The following is a 17,473-nucleotide window of genomic DNA, read 5'->3' on the forward strand; positions in this document are numbered from 1 at the left end:
GTACAGTTGGCATGGCAAATTGTCCTACCTGGGTGATTTATAATATGTCTGCATGCAGTCTCCTTCATGTGTAGTGTAGTGGATTTTACCACACCCCCCCCATTTGGACCCCCAGGCGGTGACCGAGGGAGTAGAGAAGAGAAGGGAGGAAATCGTGTAGGGAAAAAAAAGAGTAGGGAAGGGGGGGAAATGTACCATGGAGCATGGACTGTGTGTGTGTGAGATGAGGGGATTTAATGAGTCACAGAAGGAGGCTTCAGGACGCAGTCTGCTGGACCTCTCTGTTGGGGGCTGGGGGTGCCGTATCCTTGGAGACATCACAGTCTGCAGTCTCCTGCCCTAAAACCACTCATGCAGTGGCTGACTTCTCCAACTGTAGTTAATGGGTAATGGGTAGCTGCGCAGAGCTGGTTCCTGCTGAAGTGACCTAGCGGTGCTTGGCCTATTCGGTTTCACAGCGCCGTTATTGTTGTATGGAAGTACAACAAATTTAGCGCTAATCCTGTGTAATCACAAAAGCTAAGGGAGCTAGTTAAGAGGATCTGGGCTGCTGTGAATTGGGTTCCACTATGCAAAGTTCTTAATGCAGTAGAGTGAAGCAGACAAGTCTGCAGATAAAAGGATGCTAGACATGACATAGACATGTTATCTGTTCCACACAAACGCATACTAAAACCGGGTCACTCCCAGTTATGCACTGTTTCTCAACCACCCACATGCAAAGAAGCCCCTCCTAATGAAGTGAGTTGGTATACAAACAACAAGAGACTCCCTCTGTGGACTTGCCTGTTCCTTAAAATTTGTCAGTTACAATACTATTTTGTCAACACAGTCTAATAAAAGGTCCTATTGTTCAAAAAAAAAAAATCAAAGATAGCAAACGTGCCCTTAAGACTGTAAACACAAACATACAGGCTGTGCTGTTGGCCTGACCAGTGTGTGTGTGCGCGCTAAGATAAAGCAGCTTACGGTGACTGCAGACACCTCAGCATGTTGGTGAGGGGCAGGGCTGATGATAAGAGTTGTGACCAGCGTGGAAGACACTAACCAGCTGTCTCTCTTGATGCCTGACAAACAGACAGAGAGAACTGCCAGTCCTGGTTAGAGTTATCTACCACCTAGCAACACTCAATCTTTTTTAAAAAAAAATATCTCCTAGATGTGTGTTCCCCTCACTGCACTGTTTCGTGGAAGCAGTTACTACAGAGTTAATATAACACTATTACAGGGATGCAACACAATTTAATAACTCAACTAAAACATCTTTTTGATCAAATAAATGTTATGTGGCTTATAATTGATGATTATTTTATCTTCAGCATGCATTTGAAAAGCTCTTTAGAAATGGCATTTATTATTTTCAATGGTTGCAGCCCTGATTTTTAAATATTTTTTAAAAATATGTAATTTTTTTATTTAATTGTTATTAATTTATTTTATTTATTTATTTTTTAACCCCAGGTGTGAGCTCTGCTGTATCTCATTTCGGACACATCGAGGTTTGTTTCGTCACAATGCAGCTATCCATAAGCAGTTGCCAACTGACTCCAGTGGGAACCCGTTTATACAGAACAACCCCTCCATTCCACTTGGCTTTAATGACCTGGCCTTTATTGATTTTTCATGCCGCAAGTTCCCTCACATTGCTCAGGTAAGTTAATTTTTACGCTCTACTCTCATCCATTACATGAAATACAGCATTCAGCATCATGTATCATGCTTGGATTCGGTTTACTACCTTTTCACAAACTGCCTCAAAATGAGCTGAACATGGCTATGATAGTAACGTTAGCTAAAGCAACTTGGCCTGTGGTTTCGGTATGGCTTTAATTTAATGTAGTACAGTCAAAATGCTTTGTGGTGCATTGTCACATACTAGGGAATTAAACAGGGCTCAAAGTCATGCAGCCCTTGTGTGTGTCAAGAAGTGGGCAACAGGCTTTACTTCATGAAAGTTCTTTTCACCTTTTAAAAACCTATCAAGCTTAATGTTGGCTTCTTTAATCTAACTTTCTCTCTCCTCTACCTGTATTCCTTGTTTCAAATTAAAAGCCCTATGCAGAGGTTTGTAATTAGGATTTCTTGATATTACATAACACGTTGAGGCAGCACCGGCAGCTGTTGTTTGCAACAACAGGCCACCACTGTGAAATAAATAGATGTTAGTGTTTGCTATGAATATTTAAAGTGTTTATATATATTTAATGTTTTAATTTTTTTTATCCTTTTTTTTCAACAATAGGTCTGGTGTGAAACCAACCTTCGCCGCTGCACCAGCAAAATCCATCGCTTTGTGTGTGAGACCTGTGACAAAGCTTTTCCTTTGCGCTCAGCCCTAGACCTGCACAAGTGTACGCATGAGACTTCAGAAGAACCTGATGCAGCCAAGCCCTCTGCTGTGGATCCTCCTGTATCTAAGAAAAGCACCTTTATGGATTCCCTGGGTTTGCAGTGTATCTCTGAGGTTAAACCTGTACCATCAGATGAGGAAGTTATGCAGGCAGAGCTGGACAGTATCCGAGTCATCCATGTGGAGTCGTCAGCCGACCCGCAGGAAGTAGGATTCCTTGGTGGGCTTGGCCTGTCATTGGTGGATCCGTCTTCTCTGCGAGGTCTCTCTCAGAATGAAGCCCTCAAGCTCCTATCGCTACAGCCCTTCCAGACTGGTTTTCTAGTCCAGCCAGATGGCGGGATGGTAGTAAAACAAGTTAGTGTTGAGAATGGAATGGAACTGGCTGACATACAACAGATCCTCAAAGTGGCTTCCGCTGCCCCAAAGCAGATCAGCCTCCCACCTTTGTCCAAGGCACCGTGCAGTGCAATGCAGACTGGCTACAAGCAGATGCCCCCACTTAAACCAAAGCCTTTGGTGGCTCCCAGGACCAACATGGCTGCCTCCACTCCTCCTCCTCTCGTGAGCACCCAGCAGGCATCATTAGGCTGCATAAGCCCCAGCTTGCCACCTCCTGCTGCCCATCCTCAGAAAGCTGGCAAGGAATTATCCCCATCTTCATCCTCCTCCTCCTCCTCATCGTCATCTTCTTGCAACCAGGCTTCGACAGAAAGAATGCAGATGGAAGCAGAGTGCATGGGTGATGCCCACACACCTATGGATATGGATGAACAACAGATCAAGCAGGAAGATGACAAGACAGGACAAGAGATGTCTGGAAAGAAGGGATCAGCTCGCAAAGGCTCCTACCCATGTCGTCTTTGCGACCAGGTATTTGCATATTCTGGGGTATTGCAGGCGCACATGCGCTATCACCTGGGCATCTTGCCCCACCAATGCAATATTTGTGACTATGTTGCCCCAGACAAGGCCACGCTAATTCGTCATCTGCGAACCCACAGCGGCGAGCGACCTTATGTGTGCAGAGTCTGCCATTACCCATTCACCGTTAAAGCTAACTGCGAGCGTCACCTTCGCAAGAAGCACATGAAGAACACGCGTAAGGAGATAGAGAAAAATATCAAGTATGTCACGTCGCCTTCCACACCTGATGGATTGGAGCAAGCAGGTTCAGGTGACACTACCTGCCGAATTTGTGGCGAGGACCTAAAGACCTACCAAGCACTACAGATCCACCTGCGAACTCATAATGGTTTCCTGGTAAAGCCGTATGCTTGCAAACGTTGTGGAGCAGCCTTCCTGGCTAAGCGCAACTGCATCCACCATCTGCTGAAACAGCACCCAGAGGTCCAAGAGCAGCATATAGAGGACCACATAGCCATTACTCCCTCTCAGACCAATCCTAACCCCATTTCACTCAATGGAGTGTCACAGAGTGATCCTCTGCCTCCCATCAAAGTAGAGGACCTGAGCTACTACACTGCAGATCCTGAACAACCACTGGACTTCTCAAACAAAAAGAGAGGGGGTAGCAATGCTGGAAGCACAGTTGATTTTTCTGGGTTTAAGATAGAGGCCGTCTCCTATGACAGTTCCATGGAGCCTATTGATCTCTCCATTCCCAAGAACCCAGAGAAGAAAATGAAGGTAGATGCTGATGCCCCTTTGCGTAGAGAAGTCAAGAAGGAGCAGCCATGCTTCAACGTTATGGATCTCACCCTTACCCAGGGCTTTCAAGCAGTTAAGCCAAGCGAAGAGAAGGCCCAGCAGCTTGGGTGCTACCAACTCCCAGTAGCTTTGACCACTCTCAGTGCAGCTAATGCGATAGGTCGAGGATTGAAACTGAAACCCCTGCTCCCCAAACCCTCTGCTTCTGGTGTGAAGGAGCTACCACCGTTGGCTTCCATTGCCCAGATCATCTCTTCTGTCTCTGGTGCTCCTGACCTACTGAAACGGGAAAACACTAACAGCTGTCTATCTGGTTCTGATTCGTCCTGCAAACAGGAGGTCTTAGATTCTTCAGTAGAGGAGCCTCCGCTAGAGAGCTCCAAGAAGACATGCAAGAAAAGGCCAACCATCAGCACAGGGAAAGATAAGACTGTGATGAACGTGACGGACAACAATATTGACCTGGAGTCCAGTGGGGAATTTGCCAGTGTAGAGAAGATGCTCGCAAACACTAATGCAAATAAGTTTAGCACATACTTGCAAACCAACACAATTGAGATTGGAAGGAAAGATGGGGAACAGTCCTGTGTGAATGAGGGTAAAGATGAAAAACAGCTACCAACCAAGCAGACCCTGCTGCCCCAGCAGTCCAAAGGGAAAAAGAATGCGTACTCCAACTCTGTGCAAAAGATGACTTGCCCTTTCTGTCCCAGAGTCTTTCCATGGGCCAGCTCTCTCCAGCGCCATATGCTGACACACACAGGCAAGATACAGCTTAGATCTATTAGTATCTTTAAATAACACATTTTAAATATATGAATAGTATGGACAATTAATAATTATATTTAAATGTGTGGTACAGGTCAGAAGCCGTATCCCTGCCCTCAGTGTGAAGCCCTATTCTCAACCAAGTCCAACTGCGAGCGCCACCTTTTACGCAAGCATGGCGTAACAAACAGAATCCTCCGGCAAAATGGTGCCGTACCCAAGCAAAAGGATTCAGAGGACGGCTCACCAGAGAGTGCAGGTAACCACATATGACTTGTGTAAGATCACAATTTGGTATTAAAATCTCATTGCGATTAAAAACAATGCCCTGAACATTGTGATACACACTGAGCAGTCACTGGATTGGGAACACCTATCTTGTATCTTCACTCATTGTCCATTTTAAAGACCACACAGAATCACTTTGTTGTTTTACAATTACAGACTGTGGTCCATCTGTTTCTCTGCATACTTTCTTATCTCTATTTCACCCATCACCATTTCAATGATTAGGACCCCCACAGAGCAGGTGGAATTTGGGTGGTGGGTCAATGTCAGCGCTGCGGTGATACTGACTGGGTGTAGTGTGTGTTGTGCTGTTACAAGTGGATCAGACACAGCAGTGCTGCTGGAGTGAATATTCCGCCAACCAAAAATATCCAGTCAACAAGGTCCTGTGGGCAGTGTCCATTGGCTACTGATGAAATACTTAAGGACGACTAGCTACGGTCTCTGACTTTAAATCTGCAAGGTGGACCAATGAGGTAGGTGTGTTTAACCGAGTGGACAGTGACTGGACACAGTGTATAAAAACTCCAGCAGGACTGCTGTGTCTGATCCACTTGTACCAGCACAACACACACTAACACGTCACCCTTAAGTCAGTGTCACTGCAGCGCTGAGATTGATCCCCAACCCAAACCATACCTGCTCTGTGGTGGTCCTGGTTATTGAAGGGCAGGGTGAAATGGGGGTAAGAATGTATGCAGAGAAACATGTGGTCTGCAGTCTATAACTGTAGAACTACAAAGTGTTCCTGTATGGTCAGTGGAGCTGATAAAATGGACAGCGAGTGAAGATATAAGGTAGGTGTTCCTAATCTAGGGGTTGTTCAGTGTATAATGAAATGACCACATATATGACGGATATTAAATATGTTTCAATGCAAAAAATGCAATTAAACTTAAAATAAACGAGTTCTATGTTCCTTAATATATTATATTAAGGAAAAAATGACCAGTGCAGCTAAACCCTTAATAGACATTTTTATCTTTTTCACCATGCATCTGTTACATTTAAACATTCCAGGATTAACAGATGTTTGTTGTGTTTTAGAGAGCATGTCTGAGACAGAGCTCCCCTGTGGAGAAGCAATGGATCTCACAAATTCCGGGCCTGAAAGACCAACTGCGTCTGATGCTGAGAAACCCTCCCCAGCCAAGCCAACAGAAGCAGCTGTAGTAAAGCCTCTTCTCCAGCAGGGGGAGACTTCTCATGAACTGGAGGAGAGAAAAAGCACAGTGAAAGATGATGATTCCCACAGCAATAAAAGCTTAGACCTGAACTTCGCCTGCAAGCTGATCGACTTCAAATTCTCTGAAGGTGAACAGCCCCAGTCCTCTCCTGCTGCGGACAGCGATACACACGAACGGGCGACACCAAAGGACGACTCCAAACTGACCTGCAAGAACTGCAACAAGAGCTTCCGCTATGCTGCCACTCTAGCCAGACATGAAAAAGTTCACCAGCTGGAAAGTATTGCTGACACGCCTAGTGTGACCACCAAAACCAACGAGGCAGCTGAGACCGAACCGAAGAGAGAAGAAGCAGAAGAGGAGGTGGGGAAAGAAGAGCAGAAGGGCACTGCAGAGAGTGAGGGAGCCTGCAGCGTGGTGGACAGTGGCTCTGAGGAGGAGGAGAAGGAAAGGAGTGACGAAGAGGGAGGTGCAATTGAACCAAAGAGTTGCGAAAGTGAGGCTGGCCCATCCAGAAACAAACCTGACAAGAGGAAGAAAATATGCAGCGTTTGCAGCAAACGCTTCTGGAGCCTTCAGGACCTGACGAGACACATGCGCTCTCATACAGGTCAGAAATGCAGGATATTTCCTGGTTATGAATTTGCATCTTTTAGTTTTACACCAGAATTACACAGGACTAATATCCACTTTAACAAGTAGTGGAAGGGTATATGTCTGGGGAGCGTGTTCGTCCATTTTCTAAGTGTAAAAATTGTTGAAAGAAAATCATATCATGTGTTGTATTTTTGAAAATCTCATTTATTTAAGGAAATAACAGGGAAAAAATATTCTCTCCAGAAGATGTGTTAATGAAACCTAATTTGATCAGGGTTTCCAAAAGTGGGATTAATACAAGTGGCATTATGCATCTCATCCATTTGCTTTGCTGTACTGCACCTGCAATACCACTATGCCTCCCCAGGGGGCATACCCCTTCACTTTAGGAACCACTGGCTTAATGTGTATCTGGAAAAGCTGCTCTTTTTTTAAATGATTGTTTTTTTTCATTTTTTTAAACAGGTGAACGGCCATACAAGTGTCAAACCTGCGAGCGCACATTTACCCTGAAGCACAGCTTGGTCCGGCACCAGCGGATCCACCTGAAGCCCCGAGGGGGAGATGGAGAGGGCTCGATGGGGGGTGTCTCAGGCAGAGTGGGGGATGAGGAGGGGTTCAGTGGCCGTTCAGCCAGTGAAGGGGAATGCACCCCCACCAGTACCAACCCTCCTTCTGAGAACGAAAGTGAAGGTACGGAAACAGTTAAAGAGAGTCGGTGCTCACAGGACAAAGACGGTAAATCGGCCTCATCCACGAAGGAGCCAGAAGTATCGGAGAAGAGACATGAAGGAGAAGCTGCTTCTGTGAAAGACAAGGCAGAACCTGAATCAGAAGCCGAGAACCTACAACCCAAAGAACCTCCAAAACAAGAGCAGCCCACAACCTCCCTCTCAACCAGCATCACAACATTAGAACAACCTGAGGGATTCATCCAAGGCCTGCTGGAGATACACTCCAAGCCCAACATCGAGCACATACTCGCCACCAATGAGCCCCAACTGTTGGGGGTAGAGTGAAGACATCTTTTTCTCTCGTGCTGTCTGGCAGTAATGCATAACAGCACACTCCAGAGGTTGTGCCATACAATAAAAGTACATTTGTAATACAGAACCTTTTTTTTTTTTCTTTTTTAAGAAACAAAGATGAACTTTTCCAAGTGCCTTGCTACTTTTTTGCTATATCTTTATTGTACTACCAGATGATCTAGTTGATTTTAAGAGTAATTTTATATAGATAATTTTTGGAATCTTGAGAAAATGCATTTAAGCAATAAACAATTTAGTCTGATGATTATTATTATTATTTTTTTTTTTGTATGATTAAGTGACTGAATAGAGGATGGTGGTATTATATGATGAACCAGCAGAGGCTGAAAACAAGCTGGCATACGGCTACTGAGACTACTATGTCAAGGCTTGTGTATGCGAGCATAACTGGAATATGTTAAACAAACTTAGCCTACACTTCCAAGGGTTTTTTCATGGACTCATTTTTGCACCCTTTTAGTTTTTACAATAATACAAAAGGCCTCCAGAGTATCTAAAACAATGCTGAACTGTATTCAATACAAGTTTTCAACGGGGGGCACAAGGAGTTGCAGATGCTTCAGCGTGGAAGGCGAAGCAGCCTCCAGACATTGAATTGCCCTCAGAGTGGTGCACAACAATTTTTCTTCATGGAATATATGGGCAATATTTGCCTGAAGTATGATGAATCTCTCTGTGACGCTGACCATGTCAGACATCTCTGTTTGAACCTTCAGTTTTTGGAAGAATGTGAAGGGCAGGGGTTTTTACTGAGGGAACTGCAATGATTTTTAAACTAAAGGGCTTAGGAATTGCTTTCCCTCTGAACTAATAAATCAGTATCACATGCAAAAAAAAAAAAAAAAGAAGGCCTACAACAGTGCTAAACATGATAAGGTCTGTTGTCCAGGTTTAATGTCTTCCAAAACCCCTCTACTTTAAGCCTTACTAGTGTCTTTATAGTTTTTTTATTAGGTATCAGCCTGTTGGGCAAACACTAGTATGCTTTTTCTTTTTCTATGGCCATGTACTTGAAAGCTGTCACTCTGCTGCCTCCTGTGTATGGATCATGGTGCCAGTTGTGGGTCCATTGTCCTTCTGAGTTCCTCTCTGAGTAGGATCTAAAGTCAATCACATAAGCATTTCTGGTGTGGGGTATGTATGTGTGTATGTATGTTTTTTGTTGTTTTTTTATTTTTTTCCTTTCTTCACCATTTGTGTGAACCTCAGACTAAAACAAAGTAAACCTCAAAAGGCATGGAGACTAGAAAAGGCAGTGGACTCTGTTAAGATGGACACGTCTTCTAATTTCCGGACCAATAGTCAGCTGACTGGAGTCCCAGTGACCACAGTCATGGCGGGGGGAAAAAAGGATAAAAAGCTGAGTGCAGCCGGACACAGAGTATTAACCAACAAGGCTTTCATGAAAAAGTGATGGGGGTACCACAAGGGGCATCTACGCCCTCTCGTGGTGAAACACTAGTATTTCCTCTACTCTGCTTCGCAGGCACACGGCTAGTATTGAATGAACTTGAATGAAAAATGCAATTGCTTTCTCAATCTGTATACTGAATCCTGGGACTCTGCTTCTCCTAATGCCTTTTCCTGGGCTGGTGTGTGAGAGGACGTGTAATGCGTGTGTGTACATGCGCTTGGGTGTGTGTATATGTGTGTAGGGATTTCTGTTCAGAATGCACACAGTGTTTTAAGTGTATTTATTGTAGCCCAGTGCGAGTGAAGAAGTCAAATGTGGAGAAGCCATGTATTAGCAAATATGCTGCAGAGAGAAATGATACAGATTCAATACTTTAGTGCCCCAGCGTAGACCTGGGTTTTTTTTTCTCCATAGCAATAATCACTATTGATCCAAAAGCTTTATGTAGACATTTATATATGTTTTTAGAATTGGTGTTGTTTTTTGCTATCTTTATTATCACTATTATATCAGTTTTGCTGAGAGTTCTGTTTTCTTTGATTTATATAAGGCATATAAAACTGTGAAATTTGTTATTCTGCTATGGGTGAATCTTTAGGGTAGTTTTTGCATGTTAACCTTTTTATGTTGTTTAAGTCTGGGGTTTTTTCCCCTCAGTTTCCCCCTCCCACACTGTCCTGCTCTCAGGGTATTTACAAAATGTTTATTCAAAATGATTTCTTTTTCCTGAGTTGCAAAACCTCTCCCCATCTTTTGATTACATGTTATTTTTGAACAAGTCGAACTGTCAATCACTACTTTTAGCACTTGACTGTGAATTAAAAGGAGTGGGGGAGGATTTATTGTGTCCACACCAGCCCGCATTCCTCTCTCATCTTTGCATTATTCTCCAAGATTCTCCCGTCTTTTTTCCCCACTCTGGTTCCTTTTCTCAGTTAAAGAAATTAATCAATATTTAGGCTGGCCTACAAAATACAAAATGGCATTGGACAGATAGATGTTTTTTATTTTTTATCTTTTTTTGTCCATGTCCAAAGTTCTGACCGATATCAAAGGGAGCTTTGTGCTGCTGCTACACACCCACACACACACACAAAGAATTAATTCTACTGGACTTGAATGGAAACAGAATCAACCTAGAGTATTTTGGTACACTACTCCTGCTCTTCAAATAAGTGCTTCAGAGATGTAAGCTGTTCTTTGTCAAACCTGTTAAAGCAATAAATTCCTATAAAAATTGTGATCTGTATTTGCCTACTTACAAATAACACATCAGTTGTTGTTTATTCCCCGCCCCCCTGCCTAATATGTGCAATCAATGCAGTACTATGCAGTAAACACGATCATTTGCTTATCTGTATTAGTATGTCAAAATCCCAATACGTAGCCATTTGATCTTCACAGGACCAGTACTCGGGAACACACCCTGGAGGGGGCGCCAGTCCTTCACAGAGTGATACTCGCACTTAAGTCATGAAACTGCCTACCAGCGAGGAAACCCACATGGACACTGGGAGAACACACCAAACTGCTCATAGACAGTCACCCAGAGCGGGACTTGAACCCACAACCTTGGGTTGCCTCCAGTTTCCTTCCACAGTCCAAAAACACACGTTAGGATGTGGAATGGCTACTTGAAGGTTGTCATAGACGCAAGTGTATGTTGCCTGGCAAAGGACTTACGTCCCCGCCAGGGTGTGTTCCCAGTAGCCTCCTGACCCACAGCGACCCTGAACTCGATAAGCTGTTACAGACAGTGAATGTTTATGTTAATTCATTCAACTCTTTTACTAAAAATGCTTGAAGGTGTCTTGGTAATTTCTGGCATGTTCAACAGCTGATACAGAAGTTCTTCACTGGGTTTACACTACATGACTTTTAGCCCAATTTTTGCAAGAGTCCAGTGAGGTTGTCCAGTTGTGCAAACCAAGGAGGCAAGCAAAACCTCACCTGGACAAAGGGGGGATAAATGCTTGGTGGTCTGATGAGAAGAGACAGGAGTTAAAAAAAAAAAAAATTAAAGCCCTTAATTTGCTATGATGGAAAAGTGATGGAAATATGGTGGATGATTATTGAGAAAGAGTGAATAGACATGGCACTTTTGTAGAAAATTAAAAAGCATAGAAATGCTTTGTACCACCTTTCGTCACTTTTCATTATAGATCAAGATTTGTCATGTACACCGCTGTACATTTACCTATCCAGGTTTAGGAATTGCTCAACAAGGGGCATTGTTCACGTTTCTGCGTCAATTACATTTTTGTAAAGGAGCTTTTATAAGCATTAAACTACTCAGACATCTGTTTCTTCTCTCGACAATGGACTGACTGCAAAGTTTCTGATTGGCTTAAATTCTTAATAACATAATGATGCTGAACATTTGAATTCCCCAGTGAGTAGTGTGGTTTTGCAAATAACATGAGAAAACTGTCCAGGATGAACTTGCTGGTGAATTTCAAATGTGCCTCTCTACCCACATCGAGAGCACAACTGCGCTATCCTGTCTTGGTGATTTACATATTGCTCTGCTGAGATGCTCAGCGGACCATCAGAACATTTTTTCTGACCTGCATGAACATGCATGTCCCTCCCCAGATCACTGGGGCATCCAAAACATTTAGAACGCAGTGCTATTTCCAGCCTCACACATGTTTTGATATGAATGTTTTGTTCTAAAGTCAGAGCAGGTCACTGTCACGGTGACAGATACTAGACGTACAAACCATTCCCTCCCTCCAATATTCAATACAAAAATTCAGAAAACGTGTAAAGGTTCACTAGCTATTTTGTTAAGTAAATAAAATGGCTCTGTTTGTGTTTTAGATATCACTATTTGGACCATATCACCAAACTAATAGGGTCTTGCGATGACTTTCACATAAGATATCAGACTAAAATCTGCTAAATATTTTCACACATGCACATTTGTGACTGTGTAATTAACTTAGTCATATTTCAGTTAAACTTAATTACAAATGATAAGATTATATTTTTAAATTAAGTTTTACTACTAGGTGGCCCTTTGTAAATTGTTTTAGTGTTTATGTAATACTATGTCATTTTTTTCAGCACTTTTGGAGCATTATTATATGAAATTGTGCCATCCCCTACAGTAAAATATAGAGTGTGTGTGTGTGTGTGTGTGTGTGTGTGTGTGTGTGTGTGTGAACCAAATATCCCATTGGTTAGAAATGAGACTTGTTTTCATGCCGGTTGTTGTCGTTGGAGGGCGCACTTGTGCTGGAGACTGTGGTAGTTCAGTTGGAAGCGACTCTCTGGATCTTTCGACAAAGATCTTCATTTCTCCTGTCGATATGTGGGTAAATATTAAAAGTGCACAGGCATCTCAGAAATTGCGAAAGAAATTCGTTTCTTATGTAAGTATGGTCTCATGCTACCGTGTTGACAGAAGAAATTTTGACTTTAAACCGAATGAACTGAATGCTAACTAGTCTTTTAAATGAATGTATGCTAAGTGCTAGCTAGCGTTAATTACCACATTCCGGCCACTTCAGTTACAATATTGGAAATCTTAGCTAACTGTAAATAAATAGAAGTACTTTACTCACTCAAATCAACATTTTTCAGGAGACGTGTGTAGATTAATGTCCAAGACCTGTTTGACTTTGACAGTAAATACGTTTTTATATAAACACGTTTTGTTTAAGTAGACACCAATACTGCTAAGATAATTGGCGCCCCCTAATGTCGGCCACCTCACTTCCGGGACTGTTCTGGAGATCATGTTTTCAGATTAAAAGCGTGTATAATAACTGTTTAAAATAATGATATGTAATATAAACGTGTATATAAACGTGATGCAATATATGCTGTGATAACCTGGGTTTCCTATTATGTTCATTAGTTATCTTACATGTAGTGGATGCACAGGAAAACTTGGTTACACTGCATCAAATGAAATCTAAGCAAGTAGATTGACTTAAATCTAGTCTAAATACCTAGTATTACTCATTTAGAATATAGGTAAAAATAAAATAAGATTATTCAACTTATTTTAACCTGTATATAGTAATTTTATCTACAGAAAGTGTCTTATTCCATTAGCAGATAATTCTGTTTCTTTTAAGCATCATTTCAGGTTCTTTCTTGAATTAAACAGTAACATCTGTCAATTAAATAAGACACTTTTTTATATTTTTACAACAATTTCCAAATGAGTAATACTAGAAATTTAGATTAGATTTAAATCAATTTCACTTGCTTAGATTTCATTTATTACAGTGATGTTGGAACCGTCAAAAGGCTGAAGTATAATGATATGACAATATTTAATATATTTCATCAGACGTCACCCATAAAAATATGACATAGAAATAGTGGGAGTGTCTCAATCAGCAATGTGCTGGATAATTCCAACTTGCCCTTATTGTGGGAAACATACACTATATTGCCAAAAGTATTTGCTTCTCAGCCTTCACATGTATATGAATTTGAGTGGCAACACATTCTTAATCCATAGGGTTTAATGTGATGTCGACCCAACCTTTGCAGCTATTAGCAGCTTCAGCTCTTCTGGGAAAACTTTCCACAAGGTGTAGGAGTATGTTTCTGGGAAGTTTTTACTTCACTGTGCCATAAATGCAAAAATAAATAATCTTGGCAGTTTTGTTTTTACTGATTACTTTAGCAAAGGTTAGTTTGACACATTCTGAACAGAAAGGTTAACTGTGGGAGTATTCCACCAAATTGTTGATCTTGCCTTATTACTGGATTCCTGTAAAACTGCATTGTGACTACATCTGTTGTGAAAGGTACTATACAAGTAAATTTGATTTTTTGAACCTGTTAAAAAAAATTGACCAGAGTTTTTAAATGTCAACTTTACTATAATTACAGACTGTACATTCGATTAAAACAAAAAATAAAAATCAACAAATGTAATATTTGAACTAGTTACATAAATTATATTTGTTTAAATGGCAAAAACAAAATGTATAACTCCGAAGAGGACATGATGCGGGCACGGATCTTCTGACACCGAAGACACTCAAATTCTTCCTCTTCAGAGTGGTTCCACTGTTCACAGCTGCAGTGGAACCACTCCTCACACAAGGGACAGTACACCCATGACACAATGGTGGAATCGTCCCCTGGTGGATTAGCGGCTCCACACCTGCCACAAAGATCTGACACAATAGAAACACAGTCTCACCCTCACACTATCTCACTTGCTGACACAATATTATACATTAAGATAATCTGTTCACTGTAAATGCATTTAATTTGCAATCAAGACTTTAAGAACTCTTCTATTTACTGGCTATCTACCTTGGTTTTGTGCCATGGGTGCTTCTCTGTCCCCTCCCTCGTTTGGCTGCCTAGCTTTTCTAGCCTTCTTTCTGCCTGTAAGAAATAACCTTTAGATCCTGAAAACCTCTAGATCATAGAAAAAAATCTACCTATTTAAAAAGGTAAGATACAAACTTAATGCCCTTAACATCGACAGAATCTCTAACTGTAAGTCACCTGTCTTCGGTGTCTAAGTTTCCTCTTTTCACCTGTAGGTTGATAACATTTAAATAATTATTAATTTCACATTTTATTCTATTCACCTTTGAATTTTTTAGGAACAGTAACACAGATGAATTTATAGTTAGCTCATCACCTATTGTTTCTGCTGCTAGGCGTGAGGAGGAAGAGGATGATGAGGAGGAGGCACCGGCAGAGGTGGAGGGGGTACTGGCACTGCTTGTGCAGCTGGGGGTTGTCCCAGAGGCTGTGGCGGGGTCAGAGCATGTGTTTGCTGCTCCAGCGGTGGGGCCCTTGGTGGTCCGGGCCCTCTTCCGTTGTGCCCTCTGCTCCTTTGCCTCTTCAGCCACCCTGGCCGAGTCCTCCTTCTGTCGCAGGAGTCTCTCATACTCCTCTCCAGTGATGACCCGGGCCTCAACAGGGATGTGTCGAATAATCTTTTTCCTGTAGTCGACCCGGGTCAGGACCTCTGCAAGGTCAGGCTGGATCAATCCTGCTTCCACCAGGGGATGATCCAGAGGGGCTGAAGGTTGCGGTGTGGTTGGGTGGATGGTAGGGCGGATGGGTGGCTTGGAGAGGCCATCCCTGGAGAGGAGGTTGACGATGTTGCTGGCTCTTGTGTGGTGGTGCTGCTCCTGGGTCTGGTGGAGGGCATGAGGCGGCTTGAATCCACAGCATGTGGATTCAGAGGAAAGATGCCACACTTTCTGAATCCCTCCACCACAATGCCCCGGTATTTCAGCTGCTGGTACTGGTGGCTGAAAACTTTGGCAAACTGTTTTATTAACAATATATGAATTTTTAAAATGGCAGAGGTTGGCAGCCACCTTGGCAAATTCTGCCTTCAAAAGGCCAAAGAATCCCACGTCCAGTGGCTGTAAGACATGGGAACAATGTGGTGGAAGGCACAGAAGTACATCTTCCCTCTTAGCAGCCTCAATGACTTCTGGCGCAAGGTGTGATTTGTGGCCGTCGAAGTTCAGGAGCAGAGGGCGCTCCTTCCGGGCGTGCCTAAGGAAGTGCTCAAACCACCGCTGGAACAAGTCCCCCGTCGATGTACCCCGCCGGAGATTTGCCATAGAAAGCATTGGGGGGTCCTCCTTGAGTATATGGGCCTCTGGGAAAATGCTTGGCAAAAATAAATGGTGGAATGTCCTCCCCAGCTGCATTGAAGCAGGCCAGTACAGCAATGTGGTCTCGGGTACCGGGGGCCTGTTGGTAAATATGTTTGGCCCCCCGGGGGGACAGTACTTTAAACCTGGTTCCATCCATCTGGAAACCGGTTTCATCACAGTTATAAATTTGGGATGGCTTGTCCAATAGACCATATGTTTCCAGATTGGATGTCAGCAGGTTAAAGTACTGATCCACCATCCTCTGCCTGGCACATGCTGCCCTCCCACATTCGATGGTGTCCGAGGTCCTCATGCTGAGTTCTGACACATGCCTCCTCCTGAAACGGTGCCACCACTTTTTCCCAAGTGGGGAAAAATTTTGTACAGGGCCATTCTGTTCTCTCATTATGAGTCACCCCCCCCCCCACACCTTTCTCAATTCAATTCATTTCAATAAGCTTTTTTGGCATGACCATATTTACATACAGTATTGCCAAAGCATTAATACAACAATATTGATTGTATTATTTAAAAGGAAATAATAATTAATAAATAAACAATACAAATAATAATGATTATGTTGATAAAAAAGCAATCTAAAGTACAGCGGAAGTCAAGGAACATGTTAAAACATTAAAAGAAATAATAATGTATAACAGTTTAACCTAAATTAACTCTCTCTCTCTCTCACACATACACACACACAAAAGGATTAGGAGCACATTGTGTGTGTGTTTCCGTGTAGACGTAGGACCACTGGCCACAGCGTTTTCCTAACTCCCATCTGGGAGAGCGTTTTGGATTCTAAGTTTATAGTGACTTAAACACTGTTTTTCTGTGAATGGAAGGCGAAAAAATGCAGTCAAAGGTATATATATATTTTTAAATATCCAGATTCATGTGAATTGGGTCTAGTCAGTGGTGAAAGGCATGGAGTGACACCATTTTGTGTAGCATCACTCCCACAGCCCACACAGTGGCTGGTTCTGCCCAATAGCACACTGCAGCATAATCCAGATTGCCTGGAAACACAAAATGAGAAAATTCAGAGATGCATGATTTCTTTAATATTTTCTGAGTGTGGATGTGAAGGACAAATAAAAATCGTAATGGCTCACATTTACCAGCCTCTTCACAGCTACGGCAATAAAATAAGCAGCCTGGCTACTGACCACACTTATGCTCATTAGCTAACAATGCAGCAAAGTGCTATACAGTTTTAAAGATTTGCACATCACACTGAACAAATAATACATCACTGAGAGCATCAGCATATTTAACGTCACACTTTCTAACATATCACTTTTTAATAAGGACAAAATCCCTTGCCTGTTTTTAGACACCTGATTTTATAATGTTTCTTCTGAAATTAAGGTTATTATAAAGAAATGTGTCCCCACTTTGCTAATGGTGGATGGATGTTTATTTTTCCAGTGGTGGCCGTGGTTTGCTTACGCTCCAGTTGCTCCAAAGCATTCAATTCAATTGGAATTGCCTTTTTACAATGCTTGCAAGCTATGTGCCAACAACTGAACACCTTTGTC

The 17,473-nt window shown here is 42.5% G+C and overlaps 2 protein-coding genes across 3 annotated transcripts in view; one reads left to right on the forward strand and one right to left on the reverse strand.

The window, feature by feature from the left end:
- rreb1a (ras responsive element binding protein 1a) overlaps positions 1 to 8,151 on the forward strand; it is a 55,808-nt gene extending 47,657 nt beyond the window's left edge. For both annotated transcript variants that reach the window (XM_066682800.1, XM_066682799.1), the window contains 5 exons: positions 1,462 to 1,651; positions 2,243 to 4,784; positions 4,884 to 5,048; positions 6,125 to 6,874; positions 7,327 to 8,151. In XM_066682800.1, coding sequence (XP_066538897.1) covers positions 1,462 to 1,651; positions 2,243 to 4,784; positions 4,884 to 5,048; positions 6,125 to 6,874; positions 7,327 to 7,880 — 4,201 coding nt within the window. In that variant the 3' untranslated portion in view covers positions 7,881 to 8,151. The remainder of the gene's footprint in view (positions 1 to 1,461; positions 1,652 to 2,242; positions 4,785 to 4,883; positions 5,049 to 6,124; positions 6,875 to 7,326) is intronic.
- A 6,035-nt stretch (positions 8,152 to 14,186) lies between these two features.
- LOC136709022 (uncharacterized) lies at positions 14,187 to 16,538 on the reverse strand. Its single transcript, XM_066683985.1, has 2 exons — positions 14,951 to 16,538; positions 14,187 to 14,843 (listed from the first exon to the last, which is right to left on the reverse strand). Exons 1-2 carry the CDS (start codon positions 16,140 to 16,142, stop codon positions 14,797 to 14,799), a joined length of 1,239 nt encoding a protein of 412 aa, XP_066540082.1. The 5' UTR covers positions 16,143 to 16,538; the 3' UTR covers positions 14,187 to 14,796.
- Positions 16,539 to 17,473: the final 935 nt, after the last annotated feature.

The sequence above is a fragment of the Hoplias malabaricus genome, chromosome 10 (assembly GCF_029633855.1).
Source record: "Hoplias malabaricus isolate fHopMal1 chromosome 10, fHopMal1.hap1, whole genome shotgun sequence".
NCBI lineage: Eukaryota > Metazoa > Chordata > Actinopteri > Characiformes > Erythrinidae > Hoplias > Hoplias malabaricus.

Coding starts and splice junctions, on each gene's coding strand:
- LOC136709022 (XM_066683985.1), bottom strand. CDS start 16,142: ATGGTCTATTGGACAAGCCATCCCAAATTTATAACTGTGATGAAACCG. Junction 14,844..14,950: donor CCTAGCAGCAGAAACAATAG/GTGATGAGCTAA, acceptor ATCAACCTACAG/GTGAAAAGAGGAAACTTAGA.